The sequence below is a fragment of the Bemisia tabaci genome, chromosome 4 (assembly GCF_918797505.1).
Source record: "Bemisia tabaci chromosome 4, PGI_BMITA_v3".
In the NCBI taxonomy this organism is placed as follows: Eukaryota; Metazoa; Arthropoda; class Insecta; order Hemiptera; family Aleyrodidae; genus Bemisia; species Bemisia tabaci.
Genome location: NC_092796.1, coordinates 8,386,053 through 8,405,354, shown reverse-complemented (window position 1 = coordinate 8,405,354; position 19,302 = coordinate 8,386,053). Strand labels below are relative to the sequence as shown.

General features: G+C 37.1%; 2 protein-coding genes across 2 annotated transcripts; one reads left to right on the top strand and one right to left on the bottom strand.

The window, feature by feature from the left end:
• Nucleotides 1-34: 34 nt before the first annotated feature.
• On the bottom strand, nt 35-8,814 carry Syx8 (syntaxin 8). The gene is made up of 7 exons (XM_019056209.2): nt 8,287-8,814; nt 6,593-6,787; nt 5,759-5,845; nt 3,915-4,108; nt 2,762-2,854; nt 988-1,089; nt 35-439 (listed from the first exon to the last, which is right to left on the bottom strand). Exons 1-7 carry the CDS (start codon nt 8,316-8,318, stop codon nt 381-383), a joined length of 762 nt encoding a protein of 253 aa, XP_018911754.1. The 5' UTR covers nt 8,319-8,814; the 3' UTR covers nt 35-380.
• A 162-nt stretch (nt 8,815-8,976) lies between these two features.
• LOC109040313 (growth hormone-inducible transmembrane protein) lies at nt 8,977-17,751 on the top strand. Its single transcript, XM_019056208.2, has 8 exons — nt 8,977-9,137; nt 10,749-10,983; nt 11,772-11,883; nt 12,978-13,119; nt 13,880-14,055; nt 15,145-15,266; nt 15,811-15,982; nt 17,358-17,751. The coding sequence occupies exons 2-8, from the start codon at nt 10,770-10,772 to the stop codon at nt 17,443-17,445; spliced, it is 1,026 nt and encodes a 341-aa protein (XP_018911753.2). The 5' UTR covers nt 8,977-9,137; nt 10,749-10,769; the 3' UTR covers nt 17,446-17,751.
• Nucleotides 17,752-19,302: the final 1,551 nt, after the last annotated feature.

The following is a 19,302-nucleotide window of genomic DNA, read 5'->3' as shown; positions in this document are numbered from 1 at the left end:
CAATCGGTAAAGGAAAGATCTGAAAAAACCTGTCTATAAAAGAGCTCATAAACATATATTTTCCTTAGCAAAAATTTTCATAAATATAGTTTACAATTTACAAAATAACAGTAAGAAGAATCTAATTAAAAAACATGATAACATTATGCAGAAAATAAATTAATCACAGTGGCCACACTGAGTAGATATCTCGCACGATTGCGAGAGATGACTCTCAATTCCTTCTTATTCTAAGTTTGATAAAACACCTCAGAGAGAAATAAACAGTATCAGTTTAATCACAATTAGGAGGAGAGGTTTTTTTGGTTGATGTCATGATGAGTGGGACATACACCCTCCGAGAATTTGACGCAAGCTGCATTTTTTAACCAGAGACAGTATCACAGCATTGCCACTACTACTATTGCAAAGAATAAAGTCAGGATGATGAGCCAGTAACCTGAGACACAGAGAGAGAGTTAAGAGTAATTTTTTAATGATGTCGAAGACTCAACATTAAGATATGAGCAAACTAGAAAAACTTTTATATCTTTCCATAAGATTAATTTAGTTGATTGTACCTTTTTATCAAAGCACTCATAGAGATCCTTTCTCCTATATTTACTTCGAGAGACAAAAAGACGGTTGACCTTTCTGTTAGTGCCTGAAGAGATTTCTCTATTGTAAAAGACACACTCAATTATTTAAAGGACCCTGCGTAGAGTACCAAACCATTCGACACCAGCTTTTTGTTAGTATTTGTTATGACGTTCTTTACTATCTCTTGAGCAAGATGGGCTTAGAAAATCAAACTCTATGAGTCCCTTACTTGGAAAAAGCAAGGCTAAGAAGTCGAATTTTCAGCATTTCAAAATGCACTACAAGTAGAAAAGCAGGTAATCAAGAAGAGCTTCTCTTTTCTTATGGAATGTATCTACAGGAAAAGAGGCCCCAGTACATTAGAGCATATTCTTGGGGAAATTTTTAAAAATTTTGTATCACACTCACCCCAAGTAGAGTCTTTTCTTAGAATAACACCAATCTGTTCAGTCTCTCTGTGCGAGGATGACGTTGCTCTGTCCATTTTTACAGCTATATCATCGATGACCTCTGAAAATAAACAAGCAAAATAAAAAAAGTTAGAATCAGAGAAACTGGTTTGATCATAAAGATATAAAGACCCCCAGCACAAGCAGGAGAAAGAGAAAAAATAAGAAAGAAAGAAAAAAAAAGAGTTAGCCAACGATAAGATTAACGATTTCCATAGAGAAGCATCGCAAGATGATATGCCCCGAATTAAAATTTTCAAACAAGAATCTTCCTGCTTTTAATCTATCTTTAGAAGAGTTACAAATAATTAAATTGTTTAAATTGTGTAAATTTCATCAGTGTAACTACAACTCTGTCAAGTAAAGGAATACGAGTAAAAATATGACCTTTCTACCTGCCCAGGCTTAATATTTTTTTCACATCCTTTTCATGCTATCTTTGATTAAACGATGACTGTTAAGAAAAAGAGAAGCCTGCTTCTGCGAGTTGAAATTATCAGAATAGATGGGGGTTTAAAAATTGAAGGAGGAAAAAACTTAAAAGTCGCAGTCATCTCGGTTGTCTGAATTTGATTTCAATGATGTAAAAGTTTTCAAGTGTGCTTTTGAATCATGAAACTTGTCAATAGGAGTGTATTTTGCAAAAAGAAACATGGAATATTGCAAGTTGTGCGAATATTAGAATATTGAGAATGTGCAATTTCATTCAATTCACGGGAAAACCAGTTCTTCACCTAAAAATTCAGACTATTTCTACAAATGAGAGATTCCATGGGGTGTACATCATTGTCATCTGGTAAAGTTTGGTAAAGTATACCATTTTTATTTCAGCTCACAACTGGAATGCATACTTCTAACTCATTTTTTGACTGCCCAACAATGATAAGGGTGTCTGAATTTTTTTTACATGTTTTTTTTTTTTTTTTTGGGGGGGGGGGGCGGTAGAGGAATGTAATGCATTGAATAAATTTGTTTCTTTATGGGTTTGTTCAGTATTTAGCAAAAAGAAGGATTTGTAAGTCAAGAGTACACTTGGATGTTAAAAAACGTAATGTATCATAATTTTTTGAAGCATTAACTTTCAAGAATGATGCAATGTATAATACTTTCAGAGTATGCAACTCAGTTTTAGTGCACAAAATAATTCAGTAGACCCTGCTTTTTCATGTGACGGTAATTCAAAATTTCCATGACCAATGCTATATAAAAGCATTAATATCTTACCTTGTTTATTGGTCCATTATTATTTTACCTAGTCTGTATCAAACATTTCATAGTCGGAAATAAGGTGTAAATGCTCGGCAATGTTGTGATGCTCTTGATTTATACTTAAAAAATATTCTAACTACTTTGGACAAGGCTAGTTTGCTACCAACACTGAGGCCCCAGGACTCCCAGGTTCAAAACCTGGTGGTAACAGGTTTTTAAGGACACTTGAAAATCCGTCATTGCTGCCATGGATGACCATGCCATTAATACCCTGTCTGTGCCTTATACGCTTAATAGGAGAGGGACAAGAACATCCAATGACATTCCATTCCCACTATTCCACCTCTTGGTGATTAAATCGCAAATCACTCATAGATTATTTGACTACCTGCATCACCTGTCAGTCAACTGGGAGAAGGCATAGCCTTTTTCGGTTTCATATGAGTTTTCTAAATTCTGAAATTATCCTTAGTAACCTTTTTAAAAGAATTATTCAGTGAGTGCATACAAGTGGCTCATCTTACCATTATGGAGGTCGACCTCTGAATTTATGGATACAACTATCTCTTTCTGCCTGCTGATGACTTTTGATAAGTTTTCTAAGCCCTCATCTTGAACTGAAAAAGAGAGAAGTCAGAGAGTTCGAGAGGGTATTTTTCACGAGGACAATCTGGTGAAAACAAGTGGATTTGGAACAAATAGATGAAAAATGCAAAAAAGTAGAGGAGAAAGGACAAGAAAGATCCCTGTACCTAACAGAATGGTGTTTGACATTTTTATGACATTTAGGAGAAGTTTCCTAGTGAAAACTGAAGGGTTTCTGCCTCGCTTCACTGAATTCGATGGAGAAAAAAAAAATTCATTTTTCTCCAGTGATGCTAATTTTCTAGCCCTGAGTCAATGCAGACAGGCAAATTAGAATAAAAAAAATGACCTGAATGCAGAGAGACCAGCAATTTTCGGTTTTCAACTGAGATCCCTGATAAATTCCCTTTTTCTTTTAAATTACGATATTCCTACTTCCTGGACTCCGTGCGCCACAGGCAAATGACAAGTATGAAATAGTTTTTTTTCTCCAACAGTGTCTCTAAAAGACCGTGATTCAAACGCACATATGTTGAGGATCAATATAGAAATTAATTTGTTTTTAAATGCCTGGGCATTTACTTGTTATTTGATTTGTTCTGTTGTTGAATTTCTAAGTCTTTGGAGAAATGTTGCCCTCTCACGATAAAATTATGATTTAAAAGAATAGGCTAGAATTCTCTATTTTTCTCAATTGGTTCACTTTGCAGATACTTTGATGACTCCTGGAATGTGAATGAGCAATCACCTCAAAAATCTATAGGTAGTATTTTAAAAATTACAAAGTATTTGCAATATTGCCCATTAAAATAATCAGGGTCAGAGAGATTAGTGCAATTTAAGACAAATTCAATTTGATCAATGTTTACATCCAATATAATGGCATTTTCTGAGCTGCATGTTATGAACAAAGAAAACTTTGCAACGACCTCGGCACTTGACACAATGCCTGATTCGTTTTGATGCACACATTAATTTTGGGTAAAATGTACTTACATTTAAAGCACTTAATTTAAGCTTCCAAATATTATTCTATTTTTAAAAGACCTTCACTGGACTCAATTGAAAATTGCAATCGAAACAGAACCTCACCTTCGACTATCCTTCTTTGTTGTGCTCTGAGGTCGTCAATGGTCCACTCACTGCTCTGTGCCAGCAGAGGTCGATTTGGTCGGTCATCGTCATCATCATCTATACCCCATCCAGTCACTCCTCCATCAGCAACCATTTGGTTATTTAGAAGACTACTTCGATCTTGAGAATAAGCAGATGTAACTGGTTTTGCTCTGAAAATTTAAAGGGAATGTTAAGATTGAGACAAACAAACATTAAGATTGTGAGATTTTGGAATCAAGAGGTGAGAAAATTTATGGATCAACTAATCAAGAGAATCATTTGAGGAAATGAAGAGAGTTCATTTGATGAAATGAAGAGAAAGTAAGCTTTCATTTTTCCAACTGTCATTTAAGGTGACAATTTTTTACATAAAGTTAGTATTTTTTCTGTAAAGCACTTCATCAATATACTCTCTCGTACAAAAAAAGAGAGTGAAAAGCACAGAGACGTGAAAGCATGGAGCATTCAGAGCCACTCTTTTTGTCTCTGTTTTCTTTTCACCTCATGGCTTAAACTTAGATCCCTTTTCACGTGTTATTTTCAATTCTTAGTTTAAAATAATATTAGATGCAAAGGGTCTTCAGCACAAAATGCTAGTTCTAAATTACATGATTATGATAGTCAGGCAATGTGCAGGGCAGGGAAAAAATAAAGTAGCTAGATCACAGCATAGAGCAGTTCATTTTACAATATGTGGTGCAATAAAAACCCCCAAGTTTGCTAGTGCTGTTGCCAATCTTCAGAACAATTCACTTCAAACGCTTGTGACATCATCGAAAATGAAACTTATGGCCTAGAACTTTGATATAATGATTTTGAGAGTATCAAAAGTGTTTGGTATCTGAAAATGAAATCAGTATTTTTGGCTGCTAATCGGTTGTGCTGAACAGTTTGAGTTTCCATGTTCAGCAGCCTGATTGTTGAAATTTTGTGTTTATCCGGTAGACATAGGTGACATAGGTTAAAAGGCGGAGCATGATTGGTCGGCTATGTCTTATCGCTGCTTTATCGTGCCTTTGTCAGGTGGAATGGACTACATACTGTCGGAAACTTAAGAGGTGCCTTTAACTTTTCGAGAGTTCCACCTGACATAGGCACGATAAAGCAGCGATAAGACATAGCCGACCAATCACACTCCGCCTTTTAACCTATGTCATCTATGTCTATTCGACAACCACAAAATTTCAACAATCAGGCTGCAGGTGATTTGTTCATGGTTCTAAGCGTAGTTGAATTGGTGTGCGATGTATTCCATTGACTAAGTCAAAAGTCTTCGTAGACTTTGATTTATAGCCAAACAGAGGACAATAGCCTCTGGGAATGAATCTAAAAGCTCATTCTCAACAAGAAAACTTGCAAAACTTAGAGAAGTGAAAGCAGAATTTGGATATGAAAAAATGTTGCATTCGATACGATAATCAACCTTGGTTTCAAATCTAACGTTTTTTTGTAGCCAAGGAGGTACCTCTTTCATTTCTTCAAATTTTGCAATTTTGTTTGTTGAGAATTATTTCTTTGATTCATACAGAGGGGCTACCTATCAGTTGGGGGCCTTCAGTTGCCCAATAACCTCTGGGAAGACAGGCATGCGTGGCGTTTGGGCGTTGCAGAATGCCAGAGTGCGTTGTAGGGCGACTTTATAAATTCCCAAGGGGCTACCAACCGTTGTTGGACAAAAAATCAAAAGCAGCCAAAATTTTTGACTTAATCGATGCGATGTATTACAAACTACTTCAATGATGCCAAGAACCAGGGACAAATCACCTTAAGCTAAATTTTGACGCATTTTGTCCCCATTATTGTTGCTGAGAAAGAATTACCGATGATTGAAGCGTTCCACCATTTGAATATGCTTGCTTTTCAGGTTTTCGATCAGCCTCAATCTCCTTTCATACTCTTGCGAAGTTCTACAGATCAATTAAGGGATTTACACAACATGGGTTATAATAAGAAAATAGCTTTTTGTATCGGGTAAAAATACTGCGGAGTAAAACGAGAGATAAATTCCGAAATATATGCTTCAAGATTTAATTGCTGACTTACTCGAGATTTTTATCATACTGTTATATCATGAAAATCATCTCTTTACTCTATTCACGTAAATTGGGGTGACCAATACTGAACTCATGGGGTCCGTGTCATACAAGTTTATGTGCTTTCAGACTGCGAAAGAAAGTCCACCATCTTGGTGCTTGCATTTATCTTCAATGGTAAACTGACGTCACACGATTTTCTGTCACAGAGTTCTGCCTTAACCTACAGTGACATGACTATTCCTTTTATCGTGAAATTACCTACGAAAGGTGGCAGGAAAGAGGAGTAGCCTGTAACTGGCTTGCGGTATTATTTGAGAGTTGAAGCATGGGCAGGCTCATTTGAAAGACCCAAGCTTGCCACAGCCAATCAATGCACAATCGACAGACTGAGCTGCTCACTACACTCTGTCCTTCACCCGCAACTTTTCGGAGCATGCTTATTATTAACTTGAGCCAATTACATCGGCATCAAAATCAAACACCCATTTTTTATATTAGCATTGTTTCTATGTGTACATCTATGATCAGTGTACTCTAAAAACATCAAACTTTCTTTTTAGTTGTAGAACATTAATAAAATACCCATCAATGTACTACAATGAAACAAATAAAGGATACATAGGTTTTGAGGCATTGGCTAACTCCAGCTTCTGTTTTAATTCATCAACTTCAGCGGCAAACTGCTTCAATCGAAGTCTGATGGAGGCTGACATTCGAGCATAGTTTTCCGAGTCCCGTGTCTCTAGGGTCCGCAAGTGCAATTGTTCTGAAATGGTCTGATGGAATCGTTCACAGGTCGCATGCTCATTTAGCCTGATGGAAAGAGAGTAACGAATTGGTAATGTTTCATAAAAGTGATACAAAAATATTTTCCTTAAGATTTCAAAAACACTTAAAAAACAGGTTTCATTGGTGGTCTAATTTTATTACTGAGATGTACTTGGTGCACTCTGGATGGAGAAGAGGAGTCTATTGTTTAGTTCCAATTCTAATAACTTGCAGATTTACTTTGCCTCCTCTAGTTGAATTTTGGCCTGAAATACATGCAATTTCATTATATTTTGATATACTAGACTGGCAAGTATTAAGATGATTCGTCAAGCTCAAGTGACGTGGTCGAACTGGCATGCGATATATTGCATAATTTAGGTCCAAAATCACAGCAGAATTTGAATTTTCAGCAAAAAAAAGGACGATAGCCCCTGCGCATGAGCTTACAGAATCATTCTAAACCCAAAATCGGAAAAATTTAGAGAAATGAAAGCAGAATAGTGTTTGGAAAGAAACCTCGCATTCCATTCAGAAATCGATAGCTGTATTGAATGCGAGGTTTTTTTCCAAACACTATTCTGCTTTCATTTCTCTTAATTTTTCCGATTTTCGGGTTTAGAATGATTCTTTAGGCTCATGCGCAGGGGCTATCGTCCTTTTCTTAGCTGAAAATTCAAAATCTGCCAAGATTTTTGACCTAAAAGATGTGATAAATCGCATGCCAGTTCGACAACTTTTTTTGAGCTTGACGAACCACCTTAAATTTGATTTAAAAAAAAAAAAAAATTCATAAATAGGTACTGGAACATGACAAAGGTGATGAATAATGTAGGTTTGTGATCACAACCATGGTAGCAGATCCAGACCTGATAGGCTCACAGCTTTTTCTCAATTGGACGTACTTTTGCTAAAAGGAACTATTTGCAAGTGGAAAGATGGGGAGTGCTCGTGCAAGCTGCATAAGAAACAATGTAAAAGTAGATATAGTTTCTTTGGAGAAAATGGAAAAGTAGGATTTGACATTGAATCAAAAGGAACTGAGCGCTAACTCCTGAGCCAAAGACATGTGATGAGAGTGTTATGGACAGGGCTGTATGAGTTAATGCCGTGCAAGAACAACAACTGAGACGTCTTCGTTACCGCTGACATCACTTGCGCTTTGAAATCCCCATTCATTCTTACAGCCCTCAACTAACAAGCACACCCCCTCTTTCCACTTGCACATTGTTCCATTTGGCATAAATACATCCACTTGTTTTCATGCTTGGTCCAAATTTAGACTAAACACAACTTTTGTTTACATTCAACTACCAAGGGCTATAAGAAGTTAAACTGATTGGCACATGGAGGCATTAGCATTTGTCAAGGCTCTCTTCTAACGTGTGAAAGCATTCCATTCCTCAGCCCTGCGCTGTTGCTTTTGGGGAGGCAAAAGAAGGACTAGCTTGGCCTTTGACTTATAACTTTACAGATCTAGTGAGTAATAAAAAATCGCTTTGTAAACAATAACCTGCATGCATGAATAAGAGAAACATACGTACCAAGGGTCATTGTCTATATTAAGTAAAGCCATGATTCTGATGGATGCACTCAGTGACTTAAAGTTGACTGAAGCGCTTAGGCACAAGACCGTCAAAAATTACAGAATGTCTTCGGAGACGATACCGTTTCTTTTCCAAAGATGTAGACCATGAGTTTGGGGCCTGAGTCCTGCTGATATGCTGTCATGTATGTAGGAGTGAGGAAACAAAAGATCTGAATAATGATGAGTTTGAAAGACTTTTGATTTTTAAGGTTTGACGACAATTTGGTTCAATCATGGTTTGATTCACTGATTAATTGATAAGAGCTGTGGGAGGCAGTATGTTTACTTAGCCAGAGGTGATAACAGATTTTAAAAATGTGGTTTGTACTGAGTCGAAGTTTACTGCATAAATAGATGAAAGAAGGAAAGGAAGAAAAAACACATATTACACGAGTAAAATCACAAATAAGCTACAAAGAGAAGAGATAACATGCGGGCATAAGTAAATTTTGGTTCTCACTCTCAGTGATCAACTAGAGATAACTTCTTGTGTGAGTGATCGAATATCGATATTTCCCCGTTAGAAGCTATGGTAAAGAATCGATAGTAGTTGCAAGTCGTTCGTTGCGAATACTCTATCTATCGATCTTTTTATATAGGCTCCAATAGCATATCAATCGATAAATCGCCATGCACGCCACGCCATTGAACGAAGAACGGAGTAAATATTCTGTGTCTCGATATTGCATCATAAGAATAAGAATTAAAGAATAAAGACGTTCGGAAGTTCAAAGCCAAAATTATTGCAGCATATCGTGTCGAAAGTTTCATTTCAATTAAGATCACCTATTTATCATCTACTAAGTTGTAAGTATTTGAATTTTGCTTCAATTTCTGATAACGAATGTAATGTAAGCGCTTGGAGGTGCTAGGATCAATATCATTTGTGACAGAAACTCTCATACTTGTTCATAAATCCACCTAACCAATCTAATGCTTTTATTCATTTTCATTTTATGATGTATCTTAAATCAGTCCCCAGAAAACCAGTTATGAAACTGTCCTGTGGAACCCAAGTAAAGTGACAGTGGTGGTTATACTTAGCGTCTAGCGTTACCTTTCCGGAAACTCATAGAACAATGTACATTATCTTCAATCAAGTCCTCTTATTTTTAGAATATTTCACCTTCTTTTGTAACTGTTATATAATGTACCAACATTTTCACAACATAAGAATTAATAATATGAAACTGACACATGCTCTCCAGAACGCATAGCCATTTATTTTTCACAAGAGGTCGCAAAAAAAATTTGCTCAACCTAAGTATTCACAAGTCTCTTACACGCCAGCAAGACCAATCCACACAGGTCAGTCATTCCCGAGGACGAGCTTTAGAACTCTACTGCGCAGTGAGGTAGTATTGAGTGCCTGCAATGTATTTCTTATGGGAGCACCCATTGTGACGTAGCATTGAGTGCTGCGAGTTAGGGCCGGGCGGAGGAGTGGATTTCAAAAAAGCTGCGCTTTGACTGACCTGTGTGGATTGGTCTTGCATGCCAGTCACAGGTGTTTAATTTCATGCATACACATTCATCCTGGGTGTCTCTGTCATTAACTTACTAATTAACTAATCTCTGGGAAGTGTTTGCTTCTAATGAGTTTATCGTTACCTTCCACCCAAAGTATCACTATCGCCACTTTACCAACTTTTCAGAAGACTTGAAAAACTGATTTGCAACCGTATAAGATGGAGTTTCGGCTTGAAACTTGGAATACTGATCCAGCACAACTTCCTGTCTTGAATTTCAATTAAAGGACCCGGTGTGCCTATGATGGGAACATGTGTCATGATCGATTTTCAATTTTCTCATCGCACAAAATTCGTCTAAGTATGGATGCTGATCAAAAGTCATCATTGAAATATTATGTTTGAAATTTCGAGATGCATTCACATACCCACAAAAGTAATTTAGCTTTAAGTCATGCGGAAGGTTGCCGTAACAAAAATTGAGAAAGGTGGATATCAGAAGGCGGCCGAACTTGGCGCTTGTGATACTTTTCTCCCAAATGGCGCTTGTGATACAAAAGTACATTGACTTAAATTTATTTATATTCATATTTCTATATTTCTGTTCTAAAAAAATTATCATTTTGGTATGTTAATGCATCTTGTTAATTCGAAACTATGCCTAACTTAATTTCGGTAAAAATGGTGCTTATGATACTTCGGCCGGAAAGTGATGTTATGGTAATGTTTGAAAAAATGGTGGTAAGGAAAATTGTTTTTTTGTTTTTTCCCTCTCACAAGGAGGAGGTAAAATAAAAATAGACCCTTAAAGTTGTTAGGCAAGCAGTAAACGCAGTTCCCGTCAATCGACGCTGAATATGGGGCTCTACAGCAATTTTCAACTCGACTCTCTTTGTTTAGCTAAAACTAATTCTCAATTGTTATGTTAATTTTTTATTTGGCGTTTCAGACTGAATAAATTCTAATCAAGATGCTGGCGGCACGCCTTGCCAGAGTATCCTCTTTGCCAGTCACACAACTGATCATTCCCCAGATTAGGGGCTCAGTTATCTTAAAAACTGGCAATTCTGCAAATCTTTCCATCTCACGTTGCTATGTCCAGCAATTCAAGGACAGGACGACCAGACTCGGTCGGCTGAACAAAACTGTCATTGGCACCGAAGCTTCTGCTGCACCTGAAGCAGGTAAGAATTTCTCTTCGTCAGAGAGCAGAATGCATTCATCAAGTATATTGAGAGTGTTTCATCCCAAATTTTAGCAGGATAATCATGATAAGCTTTCTCAAATAATAATCGAGAATTCGAGAAAGTATCGGAAAATTGAAAATGAATGCTGGACAGTTTGAACAATTTTAACTTGGTATCCGGAATCCTGTCTGTAAAGTATCTACATTCTCTGCTTTTACAGGAAATAGAACCTACCTCTTCTACTTTTAGTTCTTTTAAAATGTTTGTTTCATTTGTGAATATATTTCTTGCGACTGTTTCCATAGAAGCTCCTCTCCTCTTCAAAGCGTCGCTGAAATTCACCCATTCAAACTAAGAGGAAAAGATGTTAATGGCTCTTAACCACAAGAAGGTTCTCAAAAGAATTCTTGATGTTAGGTCAAAACGGTTGCATAAGCGACTGTTCATAACCGTGAAGTATCTCATTACTTTATTTGGAATGCGGCGGAAATATGATTCAAAAATTCTATTTCAACCGTCTGTTCACTGCAAATTCGTACGCATCCATTTTAAAACACGTTCATACTCACCCTGGCTCATTTTGCAGCAAAAAATCTGCACTTGCAAATAGCAGCATACGATGTTCATTGGCTCTCAAATATATTTTCAGGAGGAGAAGGTTCGAAAAAGCTCAGCTCTTTGAACTACTCATAGTGTTACCGGTACCCTCTGTCTAGTAGAAAAATTTGTTCATAACTGCTCAAATTATTATCATACTTAAAAAGACAATATGTTTTTTATTCCAGCATTCAACCTCGGTAAAGGTGCAGTGGCAGGTGGGGCTGTTCTAGGGCTGGGAGCCCTCTGCTATTATGGACTGGGTCTATCGTCTCAGCCAGGAATTCTGGAAAACTCAATGTAAGTTCTACTCAGTGCATCTTATTCTAAGGAATCATAAAGAGAAGGCAGGAAATATAAAGTATGCACCCAAACTGATTGCAGTAAACGCATAGGTTATAAGACAATGATGGAGTTTTTTAGCCATTATGCGTGAAGAGTTTAGCTTATAGCTGATATCTTATTACAGAGGGAAAATGCTCACACACAAGCACAATTTTCCCTCAAAGAGATACGCTATTCGGAGCAACACTAGTTACGTCCATTCAGGAAGGCAACTGCAGACGCGTTTCGGCCTTGTTGGGCCAACCCTCAGTGCAGTGCAGCCTCCTGAATTTTCTGCTACCAAGCTTGAGAGGGCATGAAAATCCTTTGATGAAAAACCTTTTGTTTTCATGCCCTCTCGAGCTTGGTAGCAGAAAATTCAGGAGGATACCATGCGTACCTATCAAAAAGTGCAGCAAAATATATTGAAGAAATCCTGGGGAAGCATAACATTTTACTTCTGTTACACAAACTGATTGCGGTGGACGCACGGGTCGTTAGTATGTTGGAATTTTTTCTGCTAGCAGAAAAAATTCCAACATTTTACTTCTGTTGTTCGATGATCTTGCTGAGGTTGCTCTCAGATCGAATTTTGAATAGTTTGAATAATTTTTTCCAAGGGATTCTCGCAGTTCTTCGTTGTTTTGACTTTCACTCAGTATTTCAAGCAGCTTTTCCTTCAGTGTTATTTGGGAGAGCCTTTTTATTCTTCCATGTTTGACTCTTGATAGCAAGGATCTTTAGGGTGCTATGACTCTTGCAAGGTACTCTGACTGTTATTGCCTTCTCCCTGAAATCTGTCTTGCCTTTGCTCGGTATTTTCCGTGATGCATAGTATTTCATTGTAACCTTCCTGGTCTTCCGGGGTTATTATTATTATTATGCGTAGATGATAAACTTTATTTTTAGAATATGCACTATAATTTTCCTTTAAAGTTTTGACTATCAATACCATGAATAATGTAATGTTTTAATTCTACTTCATTATGACTATTCAAGGTTCTTTTTTGGACACTGTTGATAACACTGTGTTGTGAGCATTTTTCTACTATGGGTGTGTTTCTCTTCAGGGTATGGCCAGAATATGTTAAAGAGCGAATTCGATCGACATACATGTACTTCGGTGGCTCTGTGGCTATAACAGCTGCAACTGCTTTGTCAGTTTTCCGTTCACCCACGATGCTCAGGATGGTGTCTGGAAATTCAATCATGGTAAGTGCTACATGCCTATCTCCAGTGCATCATACAGGGTGATCAAAAAGTCCTGCTTCACCAGCACTAGGCAGAAGGGATTCAAAATTTTAAAATTGCTCTCAGGAAGTGACTTTTGGAAGCCGTTAAAATTTTAAGGGAATCGTCCCGAAGTAGGAAAAAACCCTACGAATTCTAGGGACGGTACAGAACTTTTAGATCATCCTGTATGGCATGGAAAAAGATACGGATATTCTTCCATTTTGATAACAAAATATTTTCTCGAAGACTTCCTTGTGTTGGGTTGTTAGGTCAATTTAGGTTAAACGAAATCATTAAATTTACCATGTTTGCAGAGTCAAATTGGACTCGAAATTTTTGATTAAAAGCTAGTCTCTAAGTTTCTAACTCACATGGGAAATTTCCCAAGCTGCCGCCTCCAATGGGGCTGAAAAAATTGGCACAAGCTCTTCGGATGAATCTATCAGGACTGCGTTTTTATGTTTTTTCCAATATTCCCGGAAAAAACAAAAAAAAACATGGTCCTAATGGATTCATCCTATGATTTCGTACAAATTTTTCAGCCCGATCGGAGGCGACAGCTTGGGAAGTTCCCCTTGTCAGTGATGTCAGTTTTTTAGTTGTGTTTCTCTCAGGAAGAGAGTGTCAGGCTAGCTTCAGAGGGTGAAATCAAGTGGTTGTGTCCTTATTTTAGTCTTCTTTTGTTGGTTAAACCATGCTGAATATAATTCTTAGTTTTTTTCGCTTTTCTTTTTTTCAGGCAATTGGAGCCTCTCTAGTTGCAATGATCGGAAGTGGAATGCTAGTTCAAAGTCTGCCTTACGAGCCTGGTTTCGGAAAGAAGCAACTTGCATGGATGGCCCACACGGCAATCCTTGGAGCAGTAATCGCACCAATTTGTCTCCTTGGTGGCCCTATCCTGATGAGAGCCTCCTGGTAACTTGATCTTACTTTTTTAGCTCAGTAAAAAAAAAAAAAAAAAAATCATGTGATTCCCTATATGTTATGGGTTCAAATGTTTAAGTGTTGCGCCACTGTTATCCTGAATACTCTTAAAATTAGAGATGCAGGATTAGCACCTGTTTTATGTGGCTTAAAATTTAAAGACTTTCATCTCTTGTTTCATTGGTATGAGTGGGGAAAGGCCTTCCTAGTCCAAATCTTTGGGTACATCAATATTTTCTCATGTGTATCTCCTGTAAAACCTTTCTATGTTTTTTGGCTTGCTTACCTTGCATGAGAATCATTCTTGTGCAAAGTGCAGGAACTTGACATTTATCACTTTCATATTTACTGTAAAACTAAGTAAGGCAGCCAATATTTTCTTGATTTTATTTCTTACTGTCCTTGTTTGCAAACTATTTCATTTGAAAGAAAATCAAGCAAACAAACAACCAGAAGAAAAAAGAAAGATTAATGCCTCTTTATCAGCCCACATTTACTGAGTCATTTCTATTCCTCTTCTTGACTTTTTTTCAGTTACTGTGAGTGTTGAAAATTTTGGTAAAATAATATGTTTATAATGGAATCGCTCGGTATTTTTCAAGACAACATATAGGAATTTTGAAATTATTTCACAGCTATAGACAGATTACTTGCTGTCCTCCCGAAAGAGGGAATGTATCTTCTCTGCGCTTTTTTGGTACAACATTTCATTTTTTCATGGAAGAAACATCGAACGATAGTGTGAAAATCTTTTCTTACCAGAGTAAAGAAAAAAAAAACTTGAAATTTCAGGAAAATTCATATGAGGGTATTTTCATCAGATCAAATTTAAGTCGGATGTACTGAAACAATGCAATAAAAAAACGTTCGTTTGTATGAAAGATGATGTATCAATCCCCACTTTAAAATCTAAGTTTTGCCCCCTCTGCTCACAATTTGCAAAATAAAAAATTAGCAGGTAGCAGTTGCCTGCTATAAGACTATTTCATGATATTAGATTTAGAATTGACAGCCACCTTTTGAAAACAATCAAAAATGTCAAAACCTAAATTAAATAAAAATTTTCTTCTCAAATTTTAGGTACACTGCTGGAGTTGTTGGAGGTCTGTCCACTGTCGCTGCTTGTGCTCCAAGTGATCGGTTCTTAAATATGGGTGGTCCATTGGCCATTGGCTTAGGAGTGGTTTTCGCTTCATCTCTAGGTAAGAATTATTTTAGTCAGCTCACTTACCTGTGAGTGCAAGCGGATAACCTGCATCAATTTTCTGATTTTACAAAACCAAACATTTCAGCGCAGATCATTTGCCAGAATATCTTTTCGCAACAAAAAATAATCAGGAACAACCTCACCAACTTAAAACCCACAGTAATTACCTTGTGTAGAACTTTTTTCTTCTTCTTTCTTTTTAGGTGCACTTAAGCTGAGAGGTTTTTTCCTTCATTATTCGTATGACCAGTCGTGACATCTCTTTTTGTAAGAAAAGATTAGATCTTCCTCTACCGCCCATATTGACTTGAAGATGGTAATTTGCATACCATTTCTCTGATCGGATCCAACCATGCAAGATTTTCATGCTTGGTTGTAAAAATAACCATAATTACTCGAAAGAAAACTGTATAAAGGTGGTATTTGTCCACGAAAAATGATGTACAGCGACTCCTCTTTGAAGGGAGATCAAAGCATAATTCATGCAATTATAATTAATTTAAGAAATCCCATTGTTACGTTCCTGTTGCTGATTTCAGGTTCAATGTTCCTTCCCCCAACTGGAGCGCTAGGAGCTGGTCTATATTCCATCTCTTTGTACGGTGGACTGCTGCTCTTCTCAGGCTTCCTTCTCTATGATACTCAAAGGATTGTGCGCAAAGCAGAAACCCATTCTCCATACGCTCCTGTTCCATATGACCCAATCAATGCGTAAGTACTCAATGTTTCCTACATTTTCTCCAAAATCCAGAAGGAAAAATGACAGTAAAAACTTTTACAGAAGAAGTGCACATTTCCTCAGTTGCAATTAATACTTGCATTACATAACTTTGCAAAATCTGTGCACCGAGGGCTGTATCATTTCTACCTTTTACTTTGAATGAGCAAACCGTACAAGATACATAACTCTGGTGCAAGTAACTTACCCAAAAATCCTGAATGGTGCAGCGATAAGGAATTTTTGCCGGATTTTTGAGGTAGGTTGTGTGTGTGAGGGGGGGGGGGGGGGTTAAAATTCCATGAGAAGATACATAAATTCATCAGGGTGTCGACAAGTCCGGAAATAGTACTGATTTTTTAAGGGAAGTACTGAAAAAGTGCGGAAATTCCGCAAGAAGGTCCGAAATTTTACTCACTTATGTCATTTTATCGCAATTTGAGCCAGAAATTCAAAATTTTGAAATTTTTCGAATCTCCTCAAATGGATGTCCTGAAAAAGCACTGAATTTTTCTGTTGAGGAGGTACTGAATTTCTTGGGAATGTACTGAAAAATAAGTACTGATTTTTGGTCAGCCTGTTTTAGTAGACACCCCGTTCATTAAAAAGCTCCAAAAACCTTTCCCAGAAAGAAAAGAAGCAATCAAAATCAGACCATCTGAAGTCGACAGCCGAGTTGACACGGTAAAGCGATGAAAGTTCAGATAAGTTCAGCCAGTTTCAGCCTAAAGATAAGTTCAGCCAATCAGCAAACGCTGTGTCTTTCCCCTTGCCACGTCATCAGGGACCGCCAAAAATATAATTTCCATTCTCATTTTGCATTCTCTTTGCCCTTTTTGTGTTTAAAAAAATAATAAAAAATTCCTAGGAGCTTAGTTCACTTTGAACTTTTAGAAAAAAATTTTAGAAATAGTGTATTTCCTTCGGAAAATACACTACAAAACGGGTGTTTCTGACCCACTTTTCATATTTCATACAAATGAATTTTAGATAGTTGTTTTGGAGATGTCTATTAGTTATCCTCAGCTCTTGTTTTACCGTACCAAACGAATTTCAATGTTTTAGACAAGACTGAAAAGTGTAATTGAATTATTCATAGGAAAAGTTTGTTTGTTTAAGATTGTGTATGGTATGCTTACCTCTTTATTTTTAAGTCACAATTGACTCAAGCTCACAAAACTTTCCAAGAATAATGATGTCGCAAAAAATCCATTGTGTCTTGCACAACAATTATGTAAAATGTTTCGTAATAGGCATGTATTCCATTATGTTCAAATAGGTGCACTGCTGACAAATACTCTTGTCTATTTCTTCTCCTTTTTCCTCTCATCTCGTAATTAATCTTAAATTTTTCTCCTTCTTTTGCAGATCCATCTCTATCTACCTAGACACAGTTAACATCTTTATCAGAATTGCAACTATCCTCGCTGGAGGTGGTGGTAACAGACGTCGCTAAGCAAACAAATCTTACAACTGAAAAATAATGAATAGCCAAAGCACACTCTGTATTAGTCCCTCAATTTCTTACTGATCGAAAACAATGATTTTATAAGTAGTCATTTCTATCCATACACAATTTAATTACTTTATCAAAGGTTCAGATCCTATCACTCTGATACTGAAAGCATGCAAAATATGTTTCTTCTTGGCAAATCACCACAGCCTTTGTAAGTTTTACCGACTGAATTTTAAATTTAATGTTGAAATTTTTGTGTATTCAATTTCTGTTGAAAGAATAAATTTTTCATCTCTGTTTAAATAAGCATGGTTGTTGATTTTCTCACCTAGGTACGTGCCTGGATTATTTTAAAATCAAGATTTCCCTCTTACTTTTAAGTAAGGATTATCATCTCATCCAAAAAATTGCATAATCACATAACATTTTTTTTACCTTTAAGTCGCCAATATTTTTCAAGCTCACAACGAAAATTGATCTCTGCCCTTTTTCTAGCAGAATGACAAATTGTAAGACGCACTGGAATCAGACAATCTAAGCCTTGTTGTTAACTGTGTTAAGTGCAAAGTGCAGCCAGAACGGCTGGGGAAAAAAAAAAAAAACAGTGTGATTTTTCTGAAGGCTCTGTACTTACAATTTTGATAGAATATTTAGATATGTATCGAGTTTCAGGTAAACTTGTCTTGTAATTGTTGTCCACTGAACAAAAATCCAACCGAATGTCAATCTCCCTTTAGCTTCTTGAACGGTCTAACAATGATCCTACATTTTTCGATACGATTTTTTTCGGTGACGAAACTTAAGTGTATGGCTACGATGTTGAGATGAAACTCCAATCATCCTTGTGGGTTCAAAAAGGCAGTGCAAGAAGGAAAAAAGAGAGACAAATTCGGTCAAACATAGAAAATCGCAGAACAGCCATAAGGCTGCCTTACCTTAAGCCATGTACCAAGTAAGCTAATTAAGATTTTTCAAATTTGTGAATGTAGCGTTCTTAAGTATATTTTCAGCTATCAGGAGAGTCTAAGAAAACCTAAACCATTGAAACTGGGCCCAGAATGAAATCTCCTCATCTTTTCAGGTATCAAAGGGCATGGTCAGGGACACCCAAAAATGGTTGAATTTTTTCCAAATTCCCCCCTGGGGAGGGGGGGCGGGGGGTTATATGAAAAACGGTTTTTTGGCTATAACTTTTGAACGGTTTGAGATATCGATTTGAACTTTTTTTTAAATGAAAGGTCGTTTAAAGAGCTTTCTTTTGGTATATTATGTTTAATAGTTAGGTCAATTTTTGACCAATTTATGGCCTGTCAAAAATTTTCCATGAGTCCAAAAATCAGATTTCTGTAGTTTAGAGCAGCGACGATCGCATGCAGATGAACAAAAAACTGTTCAACTTATAGCCCTCTCTCTGACGGTTAAAATGAGCCCAAGATCATCTTGGGGAAACGATTTGTCTCCGAGTTATGCTTCTTCAAAGTTGGCGCGGCGGGGTCCGCTTCCGCGGGGCAGCGCTCCGGAGTACGATAGTTCACTCCCACCCCCCTCCCGTCATGCCACGCGACGCAAACCGAGGAAGACTACCTTTAATGATCATTTGAACAGATAAATGCACACAATATACGCTATTATGTTGTACAAGTATTATTAAAATTATATTAATATAATAAATAGAAGAGTGGAATCTCACCGAATTTATCATCACCGCAATCCATAGGATCATCGGCAGTGTGATCCGCATTTTCATCCTCATCTTCGTCGTCTGAAAAGCCAAAATCGACTTTTCTGAGAGGGAAGCACTCGTTCAAAAAGGCTGAAGGCGCTGGTTTTTTGTGATAGCGCCCGTAAAACAAATAC